General features: G+C 48.8%; 1 protein-coding gene across 1 annotated transcript in view; it reads right to left on the bottom strand.

Annotated features, from left to right (window-relative positions):
- Positions 1-87: 87 nt before the first annotated feature.
- Positions 88-22879, bottom strand: part of LONP1 (lon peptidase 1, mitochondrial) — a 38034-nt gene continuing 15242 nt past the window's right edge. The window contains exons 6-18 of the mRNA XM_074978252.1: positions 21895-22024; positions 20720-20803; positions 19345-19565; positions 17087-17225; positions 13339-13517; positions 10469-10556; positions 9355-9477; positions 8603-8719; positions 8166-8306; positions 7915-8080; positions 6467-6675; positions 2358-2522; positions 88-1804 (exon numbers count right to left, since the gene is read on the bottom strand). Of these exons, the coding sequence (XP_074834353.1) occupies positions 1640-1804; positions 2358-2522; positions 6467-6675; positions 7915-8080; positions 8166-8306; positions 8603-8719; positions 9355-9477; positions 10469-10556; positions 13339-13517; positions 17087-17225; positions 19345-19565; positions 20720-20803; positions 21895-22024 (1927 nt within the window). The 3' untranslated portion in view covers positions 88-1639. The remainder of the gene's footprint in view (positions 1805-2357; positions 2523-6466; positions 6676-7914; positions 8081-8165; positions 8307-8602; positions 8720-9354; positions 9478-10468; positions 10557-13338; positions 13518-17086; positions 17226-19344; positions 19566-20719; positions 20804-21894; positions 22025-22879) is intronic.

The following is a 22879-nucleotide window of genomic DNA, read 5'->3' as shown; positions in this document are numbered from 1 at the left end:
GATTTGATTAGGGGGGGGGAGTGGAGGAGAAGGGACAGATCTGAGTGATGAAATACTTTCAGGGCGTAACAAAGGGTTAACATTTAGCCAGAGGAAGAGCCAAGTCAAATTCAGTTAATTAGCTTCTATTAGACCAGCTTAGCTCTAGGCCTGATGAAAAATAAGTATACCCTAGACTTCTTGTGTATCCCTAAGTGTCCATATACCACCTGTTGAGAAACATGGCCCTAAGGTAATCTGAGGTCTTGAAACAAGTGCCATTCAACCTTTCCAGGTTACTGGACCCTTTTCAGGAGCCAGATTCGTTTTGAATGCTACCAAGTCACACCTCACTTAAAATAACACAGAAGGCTACTACTGCAAGCTTGCTGGCCTTTTGCCATCATATCAAATAAATTAATTGGAACACACATATTGTTTCAGCATAAGGCATATGAAGCGGTAGAAACAAGTCACCGTCTGAATGAACTTTTAGATGATCCTGACTTTACTAGTGTTTATGTAATCTGTTGTCAAACAAAGCAAAGGGCAAGCTGAGTTGATGTACCTCCTGGAAGACCTCAGTATACCCCTGGTTGAGAAACGCTGGAATACACTCTTACCTCATCCCCTTGTCTCTGCTAGGACCAACATGGCTGCTGCAACAGGGCCCTTTTGTCTGTGTGAAGGACCCCCATGTCATTAACTCAGACAGGGGAATAAGAGGAAAGGGTAGGGAGAGGGATGTTGAATACCTGTTTCATTGCATAAGGCAGTCGCGTGTACAGGCAGTCAGCATTGAGGTTTGCAACGTACAGGCTGGGGCCTAGTACCAGCTTGCAGAATATTAGGGTGTTTTGCTGTGTTCCCTTTAATTCTCCCCCCTGAATGAATGTTGTTACATGCACCCATAGGAAGGTGAGATGCAACACGACTGGTGCACATAGAATTCACATGATGGGGGATCCACGCCACCATAACTGAGCACCAGGGCTAGGTGCACTCCAGCCCAGCAGCAGGGTGCTGGGACCAGGCCATGGTTGCCTTTGGGGTGGGGGAAATACCTGCCTGAGACTCCTTCTACCAGCCACAATGCTGGAGGTGGGGTGTCCTCCCTTGTTGAACAAGTGCCTGGAGCAGCTGTCCAGCTTACACAGTGGACGAAGGTGCTAAGGCAGGCTTCCTGCCCAGCCAAGCCTTGCAGGCTACACTCTATCCTGGCAGGAGCTAGCCCTGAACCAGGAGACCTCTAGCCAAAAAGATCTGTTGGGTCCCAGGCACCCACAATTTTCTTCAAGTAGGAAAAACACAACTGTAGCAGCTGACCCCGCTGCACAGAGGCCAGCACTGTTCCTAGCTTCCTAGGGAAAGTGGGTTTGTAATCACTTTATGCACAGGCAGTCCCATCTTCAACAGATGAGGCACAGCAGACTAGTGCCAAAGCTCATCACTCACACATCTGATGAGAAATATTTTAATCAGGTCATAATTCAAATTACTTAGTAAACAAAAGTAGGACATGCCTCATACTAACCAAGGCAGCAGTATGTGAAGCCATGATCAATTTCAGTGGCTGCGCAGCAGCAATATTTATGCTCCAGGTGTTAACTGCCCCAGGCCATCTTACCGCCCTCTTCTTGGCACAACTCGGTCACATGTGTCAGCCTCCTGAAGGAGCGAATTCTGGAAAAACTATGTTAAATATTCTGTTGTAGTGATCAACAAAATGCACTTCTAGTCCTTCTGTAATAAATTCAGCCAGGTCATAGAAATCCTTCTTGTTCTCTGCTGGGAGAATGATACAGGTAACACCAGCTCGCTTTGCCTAGGGAAGAAAGAACACAGTTATTTGAACCATGATAGCAAGTCATCTGTGTAAACTACTTTGTTAGAAAAAGTAGGTCCCTTCACGTAGCATGGGCCTGGATTTTCCAGACTAATGCCTTCATCTTAATTTTTGTCATTACCCAAAAGTTTTCCTCCACATTATGACATGCCAAGAACAACTGAAATGGAAAGTAAGGCTACTGTGATTGGTCTTAGCCTCGAAACACTTAGAATTATAGACTTACAGAGCTGGAAGGGACCTCAGGAGGTCGTCAAGTCCATCCCCTTACTCCAAGGAAGATCAACCCCAACTAAGTCATCCCAGCTGTGACTGTATCAAGCTGGGACTTAAAAACCTCCAGGGGTGGAGATTCCACCACCTCTTTAGCTAACTTGTCTCTTTCCACAACAGAAATGAGGCCAATAAAAGATATTACCACCACCTCTTCCTCATCTCCACGATCTGCTAATACCCACATGGCAAGCACCCTAAGGGTCCTCTCCATGGTCATGCATTAGCACATGATTGAAGGCAATGGGAAAGTGCTTACTGCAATAGTCTTCTCCTTGATTCCACCAACAGGGAGAATCTTTCCAGTTAATGACACCTCTCCAGTCATGGCCACATTTTGCCTCACTGAACGATTCATGGCAAGGGACAGTAAGGCTGTTACTATTGTACATCCTGCACTTGGGCCATCCTTGGGCGTGGCTCCCTGGGGAGAAAAAAAAGCCACACTGACAATCGTTCAAATCAGAGGCTGTGTGTAAACACTTATTACTACCATGATGGTAACACAGATCTCAAGCACATGACCAGAAAGCCCAGGTCCACACTACAGTAGGTCTCTAGCTTTGGAGGGGCTGGTGGGCGGGTCATGAAATATACATCTATAGCACATCTCAAAGAGCCAGACACATGAAGTAACTGTTTCATTTTTGAGGAGACGCAGACATATTTCAAGTAGGTGACTCACAACCAGTGCTCCTTGTTGAGGTGACAGAGTTCGTTGCAGGACCACTTCTCCAACCCTAGCATCTGCTCCGGAAGATGCAGTAATAGCCTAATGGCCCGTAAAATGCATGGATGGATGACCATGTGACTGCCCTGACAACATGTAGTATGGAAATGACACTAAGGAGCACTACTGTGTCAAATATGGATCTGCTGAGGCGGTGTTGCCAATGTTATACAGTCTTAATACAAGATATTATCCCTCTTGACATATCACTCATCCTTTCACGCGATCTGCACAGGATATGAACAGTAACAGAGAGGAAGCCGTGCTAGTCTATACACTATCAAAACAAAAAGCAGTCAAGCAGCACTTTAAAGACTAGCAAAATAGTTTATTAGGTGAGCTTTCGTGGGACAGACCCACTTCTTCAGACCATAGCCAGAGCAGAACATCTGGCTATGGTCTGAAGAAGTGGGTCTGTCCCACGAAAGCTCACCTAATAAACTATTTTGCTAGTCTTTAAAGTGCTGCTTGACTGCGTTTAGGATATGAACAGGTGAGATGAAGCATAGGACAGTTCAACCCTGTTCAGACGTAGCGATCATCCAACATATGGCGGGATAGAAGCTGCTACCTCAGTGTTCCCATGAAACCTCCTCCACTGCTCCCAGTGCTATCAGAGAGTTGACCTGCTCAGTGAGCAGCGTCTTGCAAAAGGCTCCTACAAAAGAGTTTGTGGACAGGGGTGTCTGGAGAGGAACTGGACAGAGTAGCCCAATCCAACAGTGTCTAGGACCAGTCGTCAGAGGTGTCAGAGAACCTCTTGTTAAAGTGGGCTACCAGTCCCCAAAGGAATGGGGGGAGAATGGCAACTGGGATGGTGCTCTGGACCAGGAAATCAATATGGGTGCTTCCTCTTGTGAGCCCCCTCTCTGCCCCCTGGGATAATCTGGCTGGGGGCAGGGGGAGAGAGAATCAGAGGATAGGAGAAGGAATATGCAGAAGGATGCAGCCCCTACTGCTGCTGTTACTGTACCCCACAGTAGCACGTCTGCGTGGGTAGCATGTATCTGCCCCAAGGAGCATGAGGTAGAATCCTTAACGCAGCGCGTGGTTTCATCAATTTGGTTTGAAAATAATGTCTGACCATCAACAGGTAAGTCCTCAATATCTGGCTGGACATTGACATGATCCACAGGTCCTAGGGCCAGGAAGCCCTTCTCCTAGGAACTGCAGAGACCAGAACCCTGACTCAGGTATCTGCAACATCAAGGACCATCTGCAGCAACACCTTAGCCACCAAGCAGCCTTCAGGGCCTCATGCCCAAAACTCCTCACAAGGGGTTTCAGGGAAGACACAGCTGGCCAACTCAAGTGGTCATCTTTGGCCAACAAAGCGTGCCAAGGAGCAATTCTCATGTGTAGCACTGCTCAAGAGATACAACTCTTAAGGCACATCTACACATACAGCGCTGCAGCTCCACTACTGCAGCAGTTCTAGTGAAGTTTCTCTCTGCCAACAGGGAGCTCTCTCCCACCAGCACAAGAGAACCACCTCTGCAAACAGCAGAAGCTGGGTCAGCAGGAAGAGCATTCCCAACAACGGTATGCACATGAGTGTTTTTGTTGGTGTAACATGCAAATTGAGGGCGTGGGGAGTATTCACACTCTCAGCGTCTCCCACCAGGGGAAGCAGGAGGGCCTTGAACCTGCCCCTCTCCAGCTCTGTCATTCACTGCCACATCACTGAGGAGTTTGGGGGTGGATGGAAATAGAACCTTTCATATCACTGTGCAGGCAGGATATGGCACTTCTCCAAGGCCAAGGGCAATCTGTGGGGTGGCAGGTGGAAAGTGGTGTGGTCAACATGCTGAAGCAAGTTTTTTCTGGTATTTGAGTGTCCTTGTGTGACATTCTCCTCAGAAAACCCAGAACCATGAGCCACTGTGCGATCTCTGTGCCTTAGCCATTGAGAGACAGCTCCTGGCCCATCCTGGTCTGTGTGCCTCCCCAGCCAACTCAAGACTACCAGTAAAAGCCTTGCCTTGCAAGTAAACCTCAGTGAATCTCAGTTCCCAAGGACCAGCTCTCTGCAGCAGCCAGGCCCCCTGACTGGACACCCACAAACAATTGTGAAGTTTGGGGCCTCCAAAGACACAGTGCACACCTCATCCCTTGGTTAAGTCTGACCCTTTGCAAGCAGAGTTCAGATCTATTGGTGGCACATATCTCTTCTTTCACAAGCACAGTCCTGGGCACTTCACATTTTCCACCCCCTGCCTTGGAAGCAGGAAGTGCTCGTATCCCACTGTACAGACTGGGAACGAGGAGGCAGCACAGAGACGTGGGCTAACACTGAAGGCACAGGTACACAGCCCATGGCAGTGAGCTTCCCAGCCCAGGTCATCAGCCTCTGGCAGCAGATGTTGGACTAGGGCTCTAAAACCCACTGTGAAGAGAGTGCTTTGAAGTCCTAGCTCAGGCCTAGCCCTGCCCCATGCTTCAGAGCCTCTGTGCTGCAATGTCCACACAGCTAATTTTAAGACTACCTGCATGAATCCCATGAGCCTGAGTGTCCCCCTGGCAGGTGGTGGTTACACATCTGGGGTGAGTTAGAGGCCTATGTCACTGCTGAAAGTTTTATCAATGTGACCTTTTCCAGGCACTCTGGTGGTGTAGGGAATTGAAACCAGGTCTCCTAGTTCTCTGATGATCTCTCATCCAAAGGACTGATCATTTCATCTGTGTGCCTGGGTTTCTCCAGATACCCTAGAGGGCAAATACTGCCCCAGAAAGTGCCCCAGGAGCCAAGCTGAAGAGCAGCATGCATTGAATCACCTCACCACATGATTGCTGAGGAAAGATGCTGTCAGCAAAGCTCAAGTGAATGTCTTCAGGAGTTGTCTGGAAAATGCCTTCTCAATGTATTGTGACAAGACTCTTGTTAGGCCCCCTTCAGGTCCCGCGCTTCCTGGTGGATTCTAGCATGCCTCAGACTCTCGGTGGCCCCTTTCGTTGCCTTGGGTCATTTCAAAGGCAAGGATCTCCACTTACTGAGCCATTCTCATGATGGGCAAGTCCCAAGTACGGCGGTGAAGACAGCCCCCTTCAGCAGGTCTGAATGCTCCTGTCTTTTCAGTAGGGCAACGCTCTGGGGGAAGGGTAGAAGGAGCCCAGACCCACCCACTACTCTGGGCTCCAGCCCAGGGACAACAAGTGAGAAGCAGCCAATGGAGCTTTACCCCGGCCCCAAACAAGTGGCCTTTTCCCTGGGACACTGCTCTCCACCACTTCCCTCCGGCAGCTTAATCCTGTACCTTGCTGCACCACCTTCCTCTTCTGAACCTCTCGTCTCTCTTCCTTGTGGCTCTCTCAACTCCTCCCCCTTTCTGCCTTGAGGGGGAAACCTTTTGTGGGGAGCCAGGAGGCCTTACTGGCAACAGGGGCTTGATTAGCCCCTGATGCAGGCTGACTTCTAAGGAGCGCCAGGTGTTTGCCTGGGCTGCTGGGCTACAAATGTTTACCCCGCTCCCAAAATACTTGCCCTCTGTCAGGCTCTTACTTTGTGCAGTCTGTGGTCTGACACAGGACTCAGCTATTGCTGCTGAAAGCATGGGCCAAGGCTTCTTCCACCTAATGGCTCTAAGGAGAACATACCAGCTCTACCTTCCCACAGCCACCATGGGCCCAGGTCTCTTTACCTCTGGCACATGCAAGTGGAGGTGGGAGGTCAACAGAAAGTCAATGGTGGGATCCTTCTGCATCAGGAAACCTCGAGCAAACGTGTAAGCTATTTTGGCGCTCTCTTTCATCACATCTCCCAGCTGGCCTGTTACTTCAAGGGACCCATCCTTATTTTCCTTGTCTTTGGGTCGCCGCAGGGACGTTTCAATAAACAGAGTGGAACCTCCTAAGAAAAATGAATACAGAAAGCTTTAAAAAAGTCCAACAAGGACCAGACCAGAGTGCTGTTAATTGCTTGGGTAAGTCAGGTTAAAAATCAGACTCCCACTTTACTGACAGTCCCCCGTTAGCTGTTCTGTAGGACCCGTTAAGCTACCGGAACACTTGCAACTCCTAGCCAACGTAGACAGCATTGTTAATGATGTGCTCACATGGTCTGGAGCCGACAGGAACAAGAGCCGACAGCTGAGGAGTTTTTCCCTTACAATGCAAAATGCTTTGGTCTAAAATGCTTTTCTAAAAAACCCATTTAGTTTTGAACCCATCGGTCTATTTGTTACTGCACAGACATTGCCTGTGTCTTCCTCTGAGCAGTGTTTCTCAAACGTAAAACATTCGCATAGCTCTTTTGGGACTCCAGCCTTATCGGCGCAGCCTCTCTCCAGGGCCATCCCAGTGCTTATCTCCTGTTTTTAGTCATTTATTTTTCTGTCTGGCACCCCTTGAAATTCTTTTGCATACCACCAGTGGGACATGTACCACACTTGGGGAAACACTGCCCTGAGGAGTTCATGCCCCAGGACAGATCCGGACAGCCCATGTCTAAAGCACCTTCACACCACACTCACAATCTTTCCAGCTTAGCCCTTCTCGGAGATTCAGCCCCCTTACCCTCTGTCCATCAGGGGACACACTGGGCCAGAAACAAACTTTCTGGGTCCCCAGAACAGCTTACGCCCACCACTACATATTCATTGAGGTGAATATTTCCCTTTGCATGCAACCAAGCACTCGGGGCTATGGGGAGCCCTCTCCAACAGCACCCTGGTGCGGCAGCACAGCCCCACGTCTTTGGTGCTGTTGGAAAATATTGGGCTTGTGTAGGCACACTTACAAAAGCCTTTAAAGTCAGAGCTAGTCCCCCCCAAGTATGGAGCCTTGGAGAGGGGTCTGATATGAGCCTTGGCTTTCAGCAGAGAACAAGTCAGGAGCTAACGTGGCCACAGCTGGTAGTTTCACTAATGCTAGTCAGATTGTCCCATTCGGCTAGTAGGGCGTTTTAATTCCCCTCCCACGCAGCTGCTTTCAGGAGCAGTAATTCAGCTCTCCAGCCACCGCTCTCCATTGAGCACCAGTAACACTGCTGAATGGGTCAAAGGAATGAATTTCTCCTCACAACACGAGCATCCATGAAAAATGCCCATCTTGCTAATCGCCCTCTGACTCTGTTGCAGCTATAGCTTACCCATAGCTGTCCAGGCTAGGCCCATCACCACGCCGGGAGGAGTGACGTCGTACATCCGATCCACAGTGAAGACTGGTTTGCCAACAAAGTCCTGCAAGTTTTCTGGGGTAACTTCAACCGCCTCTGCTTCACCACTGACAATCTTATAGGCCGATTTCCTTAACACCTGTGCAAGAGAGTGGTTAGTCTCTGCAGGAAGCTGCAGTGGAACAAAGCACACAGAAGAGGACTTAACATTCAAGCATCCTCACCTTCTCCACCTGCTTCTGCAGGTTCCTTACTCCACTCTCTCGGCAGTATTGCTTGATGAGAACAGTCAGCACATCAGATGAGATCTTCGCCTTGATTTCATCCAAACCACACAAGACACGTGCTTGAGGTACCAAGTACCTCTGAAAGAAATCAACAACCGCATGTTCCTGTTAATCCTCACAACGGAATACTTGGTCATCCCATTTCACCCAACTTCACTCTGCCATTAGCTCAATTAGTGTTTTCCGTGGATGCCTAGGACTGTCTCCAGTATTATCCAGTTGGGAGCACAGGTCTAGTTCCCTTGAAAATAGTATCTAAGCTGCCTGGCGGGGCAGATCACTGATCTTCAGGTTTACTCTGCTAAAAGACCATTTCTTTTATTTGATGCCATTTGTGTTCCCCTAGTGAGTTACTAAGCAAGGTAGTGTCTCACCTCTGCAATTGCAAGTTTCTCTTGTGCAACATATCCCGACACATTGATCATTTCCATTCTGTCCCGCAGCGGCTCTGGGATCGTGTCCGTCACATTGGCGGTACAAATAAAAAGCACCTGAATATGGCAAGACAGTCCTGGTTAGATAATTCTCATGAGCTGCTTCACTTTACTCTGTCTCAAGTTCTAAGCCCCTCCTGTAGGGAAGTCAGAGCGAGCTGTTCTCTGCTCACACACTGGAAGTGGGAAGTCAGAAGGGTCTGACAGCTACCTCACCACTGTAACGAGAGAACATGAAGCCCAGCAACAGCAATGTGGAAGACACCCGGATGACTAACCCTCTGGGGAGTCTCTCCTGCAGCAATTCTGAAAGCGCTTACATAGCAAGGTACTGGCATTCTGTTGCTGACAGCAAGACCCATTAGAAGTGAAAGAGGTCACCTTGTGCTCACTAGCTGGCTGGGGATGTTACAACAGCGGTGTGCAGGTAGCTGGCTCCCAGCCCAAGGCTCAGGTGTCCATAGGGATAGGAAGTACTCGGTCAGGTGGAATGTTTTCAGCAGGGTGTGTATCAATTTGGATCCACAATCAACTCCCGCTGACCAGTGAGGGTCGATTACATCTCCCTGGGCACAAGGAGTGCGTTCTACTCTGCCCTACAACCTTGTTCACTGGATCCTCAGTGGTTTTCACTGTTAGGACATCTGAATGTATCTGGAAGCTTCCATCGTAGACTCCCAATTGTACTATACCTTTGATAAATCTACGGGAACATCAAGGTAATGGTCCAAGAAGTTAGAGTTCTGTTCTGGGTCCAGCAGCTCGAGAAGGGCCGAGGACGGGTCTCCCTGATAGCCTCGCCCGATTTTATCCACCTGCGACAGAATAGTAGCAGGAGAAGTGTCTTTTATACTGCAGAAGTCTGACTGCATTTGGTCATGACAAGCAACCATTTCCTACCCTTGCTCCAGCTCCCCCCCCGAGTGTGCTTCTTCACAAACACCACTTCACTCAGCTGCACCTAAACAGCACCCATGTGGGTGCTAGGCGCTAGTGCTCTTGGCAGGAAATGGGGGGATTGTTAGTACTCACAGGAAAAAAGTTATAGGGAGGTGGCAGGTGGGATTCTAGGGTATCAGGAACAAAAATGAGCAGCAGCAGCAACACCCCAAGAGCTGCCAGAGTTGTTCTGTTTCTTTCTTTGAAAGTGAGGTGCCTGTGTTGATGGGCTAATGCAATGTTGCACTGCCAAAGGCTGGACATGCCATCTGCACAGCTGAAACACCCTCGGGGTCTGTGAGGGGTTTCTCTCGATTTTATTTTACTGCATCTTAATACACTTTACTTGCTTGAAATATTTTTTCACGCTAGTGGAGAGTTTTGGGGTAACAGCCTCGAGTCCTCTCACTGACTCTGAAATCACAGATGGTGACAAGGTAAGTTTCTTACCCCACAGGCCACTGCCTCTACTCCAACCGAGAGGGACTCCCACATAGGGAAAAAGGAAAATTGGGGTTTTGTGCTCATTCACCTCCTTCTTCACTTACGCTGAGTTTGCCAGCAAGCGTGTGCCTGCATGGGTGCTGGCTGATTACACTGGTGCATAAGGCCCAGGGAGCAATAACGAGCCAGATTTTGATCTGAAAGGCCTCAGTGCTGCAATCTAAACTGACATGTGCATGACAGAAGACATAACATTTAGATGAACTGGCTTGGTGCCTAAGAGACTTAGGAGCCCAAACCCCACTGAAAGGCAGTGGGACTTCAGAGCTTTGGAAAAGTTATCCTTACAGTTTCCCTCTAGCCTGGGGGCTGATATTGAACCTTTTTAAATGGAAGAGCCCAGAGAACGATTAGCTATATCACCTCATCAATCAGGACCAGGGGGTTCTCGGTCTTGGTCTTTTTCAGGCACTGGATGATTTTCCCTGGCATTGCTCCAACATACGTCCTCCTGTTTGGTAAGAGACCATATTCAGACTGTTTGATGAGAGCCCGCTTATCGGACAATGCATCATACAGTTGAGAGAATAATGTACTGGGGGAACAATAATGAAGAAGTAAAATGAAAAAAAACGGGACCAGATAGCTTTTCATGTGTTCCTCTGTGAGTACATTCTCACTAATTGCATATCTCACATATCCCCATCAAAGCCCCATCCCACCTAGCTCCAGTGTTGGTCCAACAGATACACGTATGGAGACATCGCTTGGACTGACGTTTTATTTCTTAAGTTTGCTTTGTATTTTGGGACAAGTGGTTTTTATTGCCTTGTATTTAGTGGAGAATCTCAAGGTGTTTTTCGACAGGGGCCAAGAGGGTAGAGCAGGGGATTTTTTTTTTATTTTCTCAGTTGGGGGATCCACTCTCAGCCCACAGCAAGATGTTACACTAGCCCTTTTGGGCTGTGTCTACACGTGCCCCAAACTTCGAAATGGCCATGCAAATGGCCATTTCGAAGTTTACTAATGAAGCACTGAAATGCATATTCAACGCTTCATTAGCATGCGGGCAGCAGCCGCGCTTCGAAATTGACGCACCTTGCCGCCGCGCGGCGCGTCCAGACGGGGCTCCTTTTTGAAAGGACGCCGCCTACTTCGAAGTCCCCTTATTCCAATGAGCTCATGGGAATAAGGGGACTTCGAAGTAGGCGGCATCCTTTCGAAAAGGAGCCCCGTCTGGACGCGCCGCACGGCGGCAAGGAGCGTCAATTTCGAAGCGCGGCTGCCGCCCACATGCTAATGAAGCGCTGAATATGCATTTCAGCGCTTCATTAGTAAACTTCGAAGTTTGGGGCACGTGTAGACACAGCCTTGGAGAGCTGGGGCTCAGTCTCACACGGACAATAAACAAAAAAGATCACCTGTCCATCACTTGCCAAAAATTCCAGGGGAGGGAAGGGCACTGACAGTCAGTACCTGCCAGGCCCTGACCTTTGACAGCTGTTCAGCCTGCAGCAGGAGCTGACTGTCACTGCTCTAAGGCCAGGGGAGCCGGCCCAACTGCAGACACTCCTTCATCCTGGGGCTGCTCCTCCAGTGGCCTGACAGCAGCCTGGTGTTCCAGCACTGTCACCGTGGAAAAAGTCAGAGGTCCTGGGACGTCCCAGAAACTGTGACCTCTGTGACAAAATTACCCAAGGTCAAGGGGCCAAAGCTGGGGCCCACAGTGGAGACAGGGGTACAAATTCCCCCTACAACACCAAAGAGAGGTGGGGCAGAAACCCCCCAACCAAGGGAAAAACTGTTTAGAGCTCTGTAACACACTCAGGTCCAAGAGAGGCCAGAGTGCTGGGAGGGAGGTATTGGGAGAACATTTAGTTTGGCTGGATCTTTGTTGTAATTCCCAGAAGACTGGACAACTCAATGCGACTAGAGGGCTGGACTGTTACAATAACCAGCACGCTCAGGAAGAAAGAGCCTCATTTAGCCTCACATGAGAGAAAACGGACACCAAAGCTGGATGGGAGAAGCCACTTCTGCACAGCAGGCAACCACATTGCAACACACCAGAACAGCACCACTCATCTTACTGGAAATTCAGTGCTGCCTACACTTATTGTGGGGAGCTTGCTAGCTCCGCTGCAAACAAGCATCGGGGGCTGAGGTCTTTGAGCTATGTCATGTTTGAAATGTAAACTGTTGGGTTTCATACGTTTGAGAAATGCCGTTGACTTTGTGTGGCATGTTCAAATGTCGCCTACTAATTGACGATACTGAAGACAGGTGTGTACGTTTTTAAAACCATATAGTGAGTGTCTGGAGACTCTTAGCCCATGCACATATATTATGCATACCACACACCATGCTAGCAGGTATTCCGCGCTTGTGTGAGTATCATACATATTTTATAATATATTATAGGGGTTGGGAAGCTATTTTAATATTTTATATTTATTGTCCTCGTCCCACAATTCTGTTCACCCATGTTATTTACCCCACAACACTTTGCAAAGAGGCAGTCAGTTTTGGTAGTAGAGGACAGGAACCCTGTCACAGCCAAGTGCACGAACGCTGTGTCCTAGCACAGGGTGGGGACTGCACCTCTACACCCAGCTGGTTTGGAGTGTAGTGTCCAAACCCGAGATAAGAAAGTACAAAACAAAATAAATTAAGGGCCTGTTATGAACTGGTGGGCTGGATTTTAGTGGCTGATAAAGTCATGTTAGAAATATTAGTAATTAAATTCCTACCTATGGAGAAGGGTGGATGAGGAAATAACTTGTTGGTCCAACTTCTGTTGGTAAGAGATACAAGCTTTCAGAAGCTGGTCCAATCCATGCCTCACATGTTCACCTTCTGCGTAAGGTGAACACACTGCAAGAATTTGCTTACCAAAGGAGGGTCTGTATGTCTCCATTTCGTATTGTACTGTTTTGTCTTTATACACTACATTTGGCTATGTTTGGTCACTTCTTAGGTCTGAACTACAAACTTAGTCCAACAATTGGCTACATCCCTAGCACTTTGCATAGGATAATTGAAAACATCTTTGGGACAAAGTTATACAACAAACAGAGAGGAGCAGCAGAGAAACATTTTTAATATATCTGTTTATTTTAAAATCCTGCCCTGGCCATCATTTGAATTGTCCCAAAGACAAATCTTCTGCTACATACATCGGATCCCTCTCTTGGCTACAGGAATTAAAATTATATGCACATTTCATCATCAACTATGTCACTATAAAGGCTGATAAAAGACAGCTGGGTGGGAAAGACCTGAGTGAAACTGACCTGTGTCCTTTGATTTCTGCAACATCAGTCATTCCTCCAACGCTGAAACGGAAATACTCTCGATTTAAGGCTCTAGCAATGGAACGGGCAATACTGGTCTTGCCAACCCCTGGAGGGCCATAAAAACAAAGGATCTTCCCTTGGGTTGATCCTCGCAGCTGGCTGACTGCTATGAATTCCTGACAAACAGAAGATGCATTACAGGTAAGGACAGCACAGCCTCCAATTCGGCCAGGAGAAAAGGAACATCACAGTTGTATCATCTTGTTTGACTGGTCCACCAGCCTTCACAGATCATGATCATGAATCACAACATATTGTTTGCGTTCTTCTAGTCAGTCCCTCAGCCATCCCGAGGCCAGGCTGCCAGGGGCAACACACACCTGACTGACATAGGGCAACGCAGCATAGAACCCCTGAGTGATCTGCCTGTATCTGGGATTACAGGCATGCACCACTGCCTCCAGCATCACAGTTACATTGAAGATAGTTTGGCGGTTAGGGCGCTCAGCTGGGATCTAAGAGAAATAGGTTGAAGTCAATAGAGTATGGACTTGAACCTTGACAGCTGAATAATTCACAACCAGTTCCAACATACAATGCAAAACTGCATTGGTATTCAGGGGGCTGGAGCACATGACTTATGAGGAGATGCTGAGGAATTTGGGCTTCTTTAGTTTGCAGAAGGGAAGAGTGAGGGATGATTTGACAGCAGCCTTCAACTTCCTGAAGGGGGCTCTAGACAGGATGGAGAGGGGCTGTTCTCAGTAGTGACTAATGGCAACACAAAGGGCAATGGTCTCAAGTTACAGTGCACAAGGTCCAGGTTGGACATTAGGGAAAACTATTTCACCAGGAGGGTGGTGGAACACTGGAATGTGTTACCTAGAGAGGTGGTGGAATCTCCATCCCTAGAGGTTTTTAAGTCCTGGCTGGGATGACTGAGTTGGGGTTGATCCTGCTTTGGGCAGGGAGCTGGACTTGATGACCTTCTGAGGTCCCTTCCAGCCCTGGGATTCCATGATTCTATGTTTTTCAATAATGCAGAACTGGAAGACCTTACTGGACACGAATGATACTCAAAAAAATAGTTCCTCAGATGAGCCTAGAAGGAGAGGGCTGGTAAAGACTTTAGGGAGTATCAGGGCACACCAGGCTCTCATGGGGCAACGAGGTGATATCTGGAGCTCAGCTGCCTTCTGGGATGGAGCCACCTTCCTCCGATGACAACGTTTCCCAAACTTAAAACATTTGTGTATCCCCTTTCCAGACTTGGGCCTTATCGGCCTACCCCCTCTCCCACTGTCGTTGGAGGACAGCCCTGGGAGAACTCCAGTCCAAGTGCCAGTGATACTTTTTAAAGTCACTAATTGTCCTACTTACAACAGCTTCATTAATAAATAAAGATGCGGCTCTCTACTGTTTCTGCCGTTAAATCTCCGTTGGGATGGGTTTTTTAAAATATCTGTAAGTGTCTGGAATTTTAATACAGGCTGAGACTCTCTTACCCTGGATTCTCTGCTCCAGCAACATCCCTCTTTGTAGGGATGGTGACACATCCCAGCCCCCCAAGCCAGGCTGCCCCCATGTCTCCATAGGAGAAGGGGGTGGTCAAGAGACATACCTGCCCCTCAAACTCTGGGTGGTGTGGAGACACGCAGAGCGGGAATGAGAAGGGCAAGGCAGGCCCAGAGCCCAGGTGGAGTTGCCGAGCCAGCCCCCAACAAGATCTCTCTTGGGCCAGCCCCCGCCCCACCCCGCCAGGGGTCCCTCTTGGCCAGCCCCAACCCCACTCACTCTTTCTTACTGTTTGCCAACTGGACTGAGTGAATGAGCAGCAGGGACGTGCCCATTGCTAAAGTACAGGTTGTAACTCTCATCCAGCAACGTCCTTCATCCAGCAGGACAATGAATGTTGCCGGCCCAGAGGGCACCTGGACCAGAGCGCGCCGGTTGTACAGGGCACAGCAGAGCCCTGCTGATGGCAGGCAGCCTCACTAGAAGCCCGCTCTGGGGTCCCAGGGCAGAGAGCCAGGTGGGGAGCTCCACTATGAGGAGCTCCGCACTAGATGGGAGCTGGGGAGTGAGCGGGGAGCCAGGCTGTGGTATGGAGCGAGCAGCCTCCCTGAGGCACAGCAGGGAGCTAGTTGGGTTACGGAGCCCCTGGCCAGTAGTCCCACAGGCAGAGGCTGCATATGATGGAGCCCTGCCACTTAGATCCCTGATGACCCTGGCTGGGCTGGAGGTGGCCTCAAGCTGCAGGAAGCCAGCTGGGGGGAGGGAAAGCTGGCTGAGATGGAGAGGAAGGGCAACCCTGGCCATGCCCCCTGCCTCCGCAAAATGCCCCCATCCCCCTGCACAGGCAGCCCCCCACCAGGAAGCCGTCTGGAGCCAGGGCTGCCCTGCTGGCAGCCAGCTGGAGTCAGAGACGCCAGCCAGAGCGATCCTGCAAGCTGCGGGATGCTAGCCTGGAACTCCAGCCACTGCAGCCCCACATCCCATACTCAAAGCCTGCCCCCCTCCATGTGCCAGGAAGCCCCCTACCTGCACCCCCCCTGCCGCCTTGAGCCATACTGCCCCAAAACCCCTCCCCACCCTGTGAGCAGCCCCGCAGCTGTGCCCCCAGAACTCTCCCGCTGCCAGCAACCCCACACCCCCTTGCCCTGACTTACTGGCTTTCTGCTCCACAGGGAGGGAGCAGGAAGTGAGAGGGGTGGCTCAGACATTGTACCTACCCCTCCACCTGGCTCCAGGACAGGGCTGGCCCATCCCCCTCTGCTCCCCAGCTGCATGGGGGGAGGTGGGGTGGGGCTGATCTCCCTTCACAGGCCACTGTAAAGCAGCCAGTCTGGCGATCATGGCACGCATGCAGATGGGCTGCTGAGCCCTGGTACCATGTACCCCCTGAAATCCACCAGTGTTAAGTACCACACTTTGTGAAACACGGTCCTATGACTTAGGGAGCAGGATTCTATGCCTCTCTCCTACCTTGATTTGTTTTTACCTGCCTTCCCCCAGCCAGTGTGCACGCCTCCTCTACTGGTGAGCGTTCCTGAGCTACTTCCCCGTTGTCAGAGAGAGTGAACACACCCGACATACCCACACACCCATCTCACAGTGCCATGCCTCTGCTGTGATGGAATCTGTTCACATCCCCCTTCCATCACTGCTTAGCCAAGGCTTTCTCTGCAGTGGAGCCAGGGTTGAAGGCTGTGGGTGGGCCTAGTGTAGCTGCTGAGAGGCAAGGAGGACAGTGGAGCTGTGGGTGAGATGATGATGGAGCTGGTTTGAGTACGGAGAAGGTGGAGGTGGGTCTGGAGATGGAGCAGAACTAGCAGCTGAATGGGGTTAGAAGTGGAGCTGGTCTGGGGACAGAGGCAGGCTGGAAGTTTGGCATTTCTCCCCACCCCTCTAGGGGCTGGCCTCAGTCCTGCCAAAAGCCTCCCTGCCAAACCTTCCTCTGCACCCGGGAGGGGGCCCCACTTCACATGGACCTCTAAAATAGTGGTTCTCAATGACAAGTAAAGAAATAGAGGGGGGCGCTAGGTTGAGATTCACCAACAGTAATAAGCAACTCTTCCCTTAAGCAGACAGAGACACTAAAATACATCACCACCCACCGTGCACCACCAAAAGGCTTGTGCATCCCCCTCTGAGACACACAAGGAAACAAACTGTACGCACGGCCGCGAGCCAAATGTTCCACCTGACTGTACACTGCCACCTAGAATGGCATACTCCGCCTTACCAGAATACGCTTCTTGACATCATCCATCCCATAGTGATCCTCCTCCAGCACTGCCCGGGCTCTGCTCAGTTCCAGGTTCTCCTCGCTGCATTTCCCCCATGGCATGGACGTCAGCCAGTCCAAATAGTTCCGGGTAACACTGGTAGCAAGACAATCAAAAAAGTCAACATTGCAAAAACCCAACACCCACCCAAAAGAGAAAGCTTCACTAAGAGCAGTGGGATTTCAAGTGTACTCCTGGGGGCACAGGGCAAACCAGATGGAATGTCATAGAGCTTTCTCGTAGGGAGAATGAGCCCCCAAGACCAGTAGATTTTTGCAGCATTGTTTTGAAATATACAAGTGCCTCCGTTTGCTGAACGTCTGGCAGAGTAGTAATAATAGTATATGGAGATATACCAGTCTCATAGAAATGGAAGGGATGTTGGGAGGTCAACAAGTCCAATCCCCTGCAATCAAAGCAAGACCAAGCACCAGAAATTTTTTTGTTTGTTTGTTTTCAATTTATTTACCCCACATCCCTAAATGGCCCCATCAAGGATTGAACTCACAATCCTGAGTTTAGCCAGCCAGTGCTCACACCACTGACTTATCCCTCTCCCAAATACAAGCCCTTTGACTAAGAAGTGCCCTTTCTTTGTTTCTCAAAATTCTGTTCTGGTATGATTGAAACAAACTTGAAAACTGCCTCTCTTCTGTTTGTGTTGTACACCCATCCCTCTCTATACCACCACCGTTAGTGCCTAAATTTCTGCTCTTAGGTGAAAACTTGTAAGAGGGACACTAAATTCCCATTAAAATAAATGTAAAGGTCTCTGATTCGTTCCAAGTGCTCGTAACTCAGCGATGGAGTGGCAGCGTGCGGCGCTGCTTTTGAAAGGTAAGTGAACTTTGGGGGGAGTGTTGGGGAGGGTTAAAAGCTGGGGGCAGTTTGGTGCTATGAGAGGGAGGGAGGGTTAAAACCTGGTGGTGGGTTGGATCCATGGGGCGGGCAGGCAGAGGAGGGAAGTGTTAAGGCTGCAGCAGGTTGGGTTCACGGGGAGGTTCATGCTGCTGCAGGTTGGGTCCGTGGAGCGGACGGGGGAGTTCAGGCTGCTGCGGGTTGGGGCAATGGGTGGGTGGGGGGCAGGGGTTCAGGCTGCTGCAGGTTGGGTCCGCGGGCGGGGGAGGCAGGGTTCAGGCTGCTGCGGGTTGGGGCAATGGGTGGGGGGGAGGGGTTCAGGCTGCTGCAGGTTGGGTCCGCGGGGGGGGAGGCAGGGTTCAGGCTGCTGCAGGTTGGGTCTGCAGCACCAGTGGGGTTTCAGGCTGTGGTGGGGAGGGTTTTAGAGAGTACTCATAGGTAAAGTACTCATTTAACGAGGGGAGAGTATACAGGGAGATTCTGGCAGCCATCCCAAGTAACAACTGTACATAAACATTCCAAGGTTGGGCTGATACAGCCACCAGAGCAGCAAGAGCAGCAGGCAGTCACAGGAAACAGTTTCCAGGCTGAACTTCCCCTCATCAAGTGCCCAAGGGGAGGTGAGAAAGACACACAAACTCTCCTGCAGCAGGGCGCTGGTGCAAGAACACCTAACTAGCCGCTGTCCTGTCAGCACCCATCACAGGGAAGAGATTGGGGCTGATGAAAAGCCCTGATTCTGGCCTAAGGGCTGGCAACACCTGCCAGCCTGACAAGCCAAGAACTATGTAGGCTGGGGAGGAGCCAGACGTGGGAGCCCGCAGAGGCAGAGCGGTCAGTCAGGGGCAGAGCTGGGTGAAGACTGACTGCCAGGAAAAAGAGAAACCTCCAGCAAGACTGTGTATAATTTGGCACTGGTGGTGCAGCAAGCGAAGGGGAACAAAGACTCAAGTATTGCACAGCCCTGAGGTATTTCTGAGCCTGATTTGGGAAGGCAACCAGCACCGAAGAATGTAGGACTGGTCATGCACCGTTACATCCCCATCTATCCTCTAACCTAGCTCCTGCCTCCAATGGTACTCCCCACTCCCTCCGGGATAGCAGCCTTCTCCTGCTGCCGGTTAAGGTTCTTACACACACTCCTAAAATCTAAAATGGTGCCTCTAGGACTTCAAGAGAGGGAAATGCGGGAGCGGCACGCGCGCACGCTACGTGTTGGTGGGTTACAACAAGACACAAAAGGCCATTGGAGGAGTCATTTGCAAGAACACTGGGAACCACCGCCTTGTAGCACTGCAGACATTTCACACACGGCTCTAACTCATCCTCATTGCACCGGGCATCAGCATGCACTCACCTGAACTCCGAGGAGTGATTGTCCAGCAAACCAAGTTTGTTTAGTTCTTCATCAATCACATCCATGACGTGTTTGGGCACTACCAGGTCCTTTAGCCGCTCTCGGAATTTCTCCTCTATGGCATCTTTGTCCTCCTTCTCAAGGCCCAGCTCTTTCTTGATAATCTTCAGTTGCTCTTGGAGAAGATACTTGCGATGAGTCTGTTTGATCTTCTCCTCAACCTAGACACAACGCGTATGGTAACTTTAACCTGTTCCACTCAATGCTCCCCCTTGCTCCCTTGACCCACTACATAAGACTCCACAAGAGATCTCAGCGGATTGGGAGTTCGCCAGCAAGAAAAGCTACAAATACCTCTTCAGAAATCATTTACAGTGTGGTTCTATTTTATGATTTGAAGAAGTGACCAAAAGTAGCACCATGGAGTCTCACATTTATTGCCTTTTTCTGATATGTCAACCCTGATTTGCTCACCTTGATAATCATTTTTCTGATTTGTCAACCTTGATTACTGTTTTTGGTTCTCTGTGCCTTAAATATTGAGTCTGGTCTGGTATGGCTGTGGGCTGAAGAAGTGGGTCTGTCCCACAAAAGCTCATCACCTAATAAATTATTTTGTTAGTCTTTAAAGTGCTACTCAACAGCTTTTTTGCCTTTTAGTTTTCCCTTTGTCGCAAGCACTCAGTTTAAAAGCAAAGGTGGCTCCAGCAACTTCATATGGCATCATTTACTTCCCCGCTCTTGGAAATAATACTGAGGCCATTTCAAACCCCAACATCGAGCTCACATCCTCATCTGACCTTTCTTGCAAATTTAGTAAAAGCCAGTCAAACATAATTCACTTTAACCAGCAAGGACACAAATATTGGCTCTGTAGCTCAGGTGTTAAATAGATGATGATTTTTTCAGTGGATGGCATTACATTACTTTAATTCTATTATTTTATTCTTTAAAAAAAAGCATTAGCACTCTATATAGGCATCCTCCCTTGATCGTATATTATTTTTAAAACAATTTTATTGTTTTCCATCCATGAGTACAATTCTTCACTAATATTTAAAGCCACGAAACACTGACATATGCAATATGAAGGTTTTGTAAATGAAAGATGAAGCATAATTGTCAAAAGTACTGCAGTTTCTTCAATTTCTGTCCACTGTCTCACAACCTAACACGCATGCCCAAGCAATTAATGCAAATCAGGGTGGCTTCTATTTCACAAGACTAAATACAGATGACAATGTTCAGCAGCGAGCCATGAAATACCACCACATTAACGGCTATCCATCTATCTGTGTCCATCTCTCTTGCAGTGATGAGTGCAGTATAAGAACTTGTTAGACAGGGCATGTTCCCTGTTCCGTTAGAGCCTCACCTCCCGTCCAAGACGTTGCTGGAGTTTGCTCAGTTCATATTCTTTCTTCAGTAGTGAGAGGGCTTTATAAAGCCGTTTGGGAATCTAAAAAAAACACATACACAAACAAAAAAGCAACAAATCATTCTTCAGAATCATCACAGGCCCATCAGCACTTGGAGAAGAAGGTTATTGTCCGACGACAGAGGCACGAATGTGGGCTGATGAACCGTTACAATGTTCTTCCATGAATCTACAGCTCTCCAGCATCCACAGCAAAATAGTTTCTGCACTTACTGGCCAGATATAAGCCTGCACAGAAGCACATCTAATGGCTTCAGCACATAGACCGTGTCTACACTAGCCCCAAACTTCGAAATGGCCAAGCAAATGGCCATTTCGAAGTTTACTAATGAAGCGCTGAAATGCATATTCAGCGCTTCATTAGCATGCGGGCGGCTGCGGCACTTTGAAATTGACGCGCCTCACCGCCACGCGGCTCGTCCCGACGGGGCTCCTTTTCGAAAGGACCCCGCCTACCTCGAAGTCCCCTTATTCCCATCAGCCATTTCGAAGTTTGGGGCTAGTGTAGACGTAGCCATAATGTGGCATAATCAGCCTGGACAGCCAACATCTAGCAAGATGGAACTGATGGAAAAATAAGCTGTTTGCCATCAAACCAGACGCAGTATCTCTCCCAACCAAGCGGACAAACCACCCTCGCTGATTCAACTGCCATTCAAATACAGGAAAGAAGATAAAGCTCTGTTTTACCTCTCTTAGATAAGTCAGGCTGATAACAAGGGATGTATTTTCAAGGAAGAGACAGAGCTAATGTCTGACTGCTCTGTTCCACCCCTTCCATAAGGATAAAACGTGATAAAAAGGAAAAATTTCTTACGGTTTTAACAATTAGTGATACAACTGGATTATTCCAATCTGTGATTCATTTCACACGTGTTGTTTCACGCACCTAATATAAGTGTCATGAGATACCCTTTACTGTTCAAATTTAGCTCACAAAAGAGACCATCTGTGTGCAAAATACAGATTTCATTGTCCACTAAAATCAAATCACCACCAAATGCAGAGCTAACATATCCTCTGTGCAGAGAACACCAGAGAAGTCATGACGCATAATGATGTATCTACTTTGAAAGAGACCTCTTCATCAGTTACAAGTTTCTTCAACTTACATTGGTTTCTTCCAGGACGTCCTGTAACTCATGCGACTCCGCCCCCGTTAATGCTGCACCCATGTCACTCAGATAGATTGGATTATCTACCACTCGCTGACCGGCCTGCATCATCTGAAGAACGGACTCTCTGAAAGGTCAATGAAGAAGAAAAAGTGAAATGTCTAATAACAAGCAAACCATTTCCTTGATTTAACAGTCTAAGAATAGAGTATTCTCCCGTCTTCCCCCATGACCTAGCAACCAAAGCAGCAAGAAGAGCCATTTGGTTTTTGAATTTGGTAAAAACTCAATAACTCACAACGCATTTGAATATGAGATGGTCCTTAATCAATAATGTCAAACCCTACTTTTTGTAACCCCTATTTCAAGAATGGTGCACACAGAATGATTTGTAATATGACATATGTTTACTGCAGGACATTCACAAACTTTTTACATATTCTATTTCCTCACGCTCTGTGTGTGTTTGTACCACTATCCTCCTGACTTTCATTTCTGAACCCACTTCACTTGTGCCAAATTTCAGTTTTCTTTCATAAAATGCATGTTGCCCTTCACAGCAGGAAGGCTGCAAGGTTCCTTTTCCTTTTTGAAATCAAGAACTTTATTAACAACATGATCAAAATGCAAACACAGTATCATAATCCACAATGTACTGCACATATTAAAGGGGGAGTTCTCCAACGTTTCGAGATCGCATATCGTTTGCTATTCAGATATGAGTTGTTCATTGTTAGGCTTTCAGACATTCACCAATTTTCAAAAATAAGCTGGAGGGGAGGTGGTTTACTTTGCAATTATAACAAGAAGTCTTGCGGCAACAGATGCCACAGGACTTCTTGTTGTTTTTGAAGATACAGACTAACTCAGCTACCTCTCTGATACTTTGCAGTCATAGTGTCGAAAGCTGCAAAAGTCCTTAAAGAGCTGCATGTGGCTCCAGAGCTGCAGGTTGCAGACCCCTGACCTAGGGAATAGCTGA

This window comes from Carettochelys insculpta, chromosome 27 (assembly GCF_033958435.1).
Source record: "Carettochelys insculpta isolate YL-2023 chromosome 27, ASM3395843v1, whole genome shotgun sequence".
In the NCBI taxonomy this organism is placed as follows: domain Eukaryota; kingdom Metazoa; phylum Chordata; order Testudines; family Carettochelyidae; genus Carettochelys; species Carettochelys insculpta.
The sequence above is the reverse complement of the archived record's forward strand: the minus strand, read 5'-3'. Positions and strand labels throughout refer to the sequence as shown.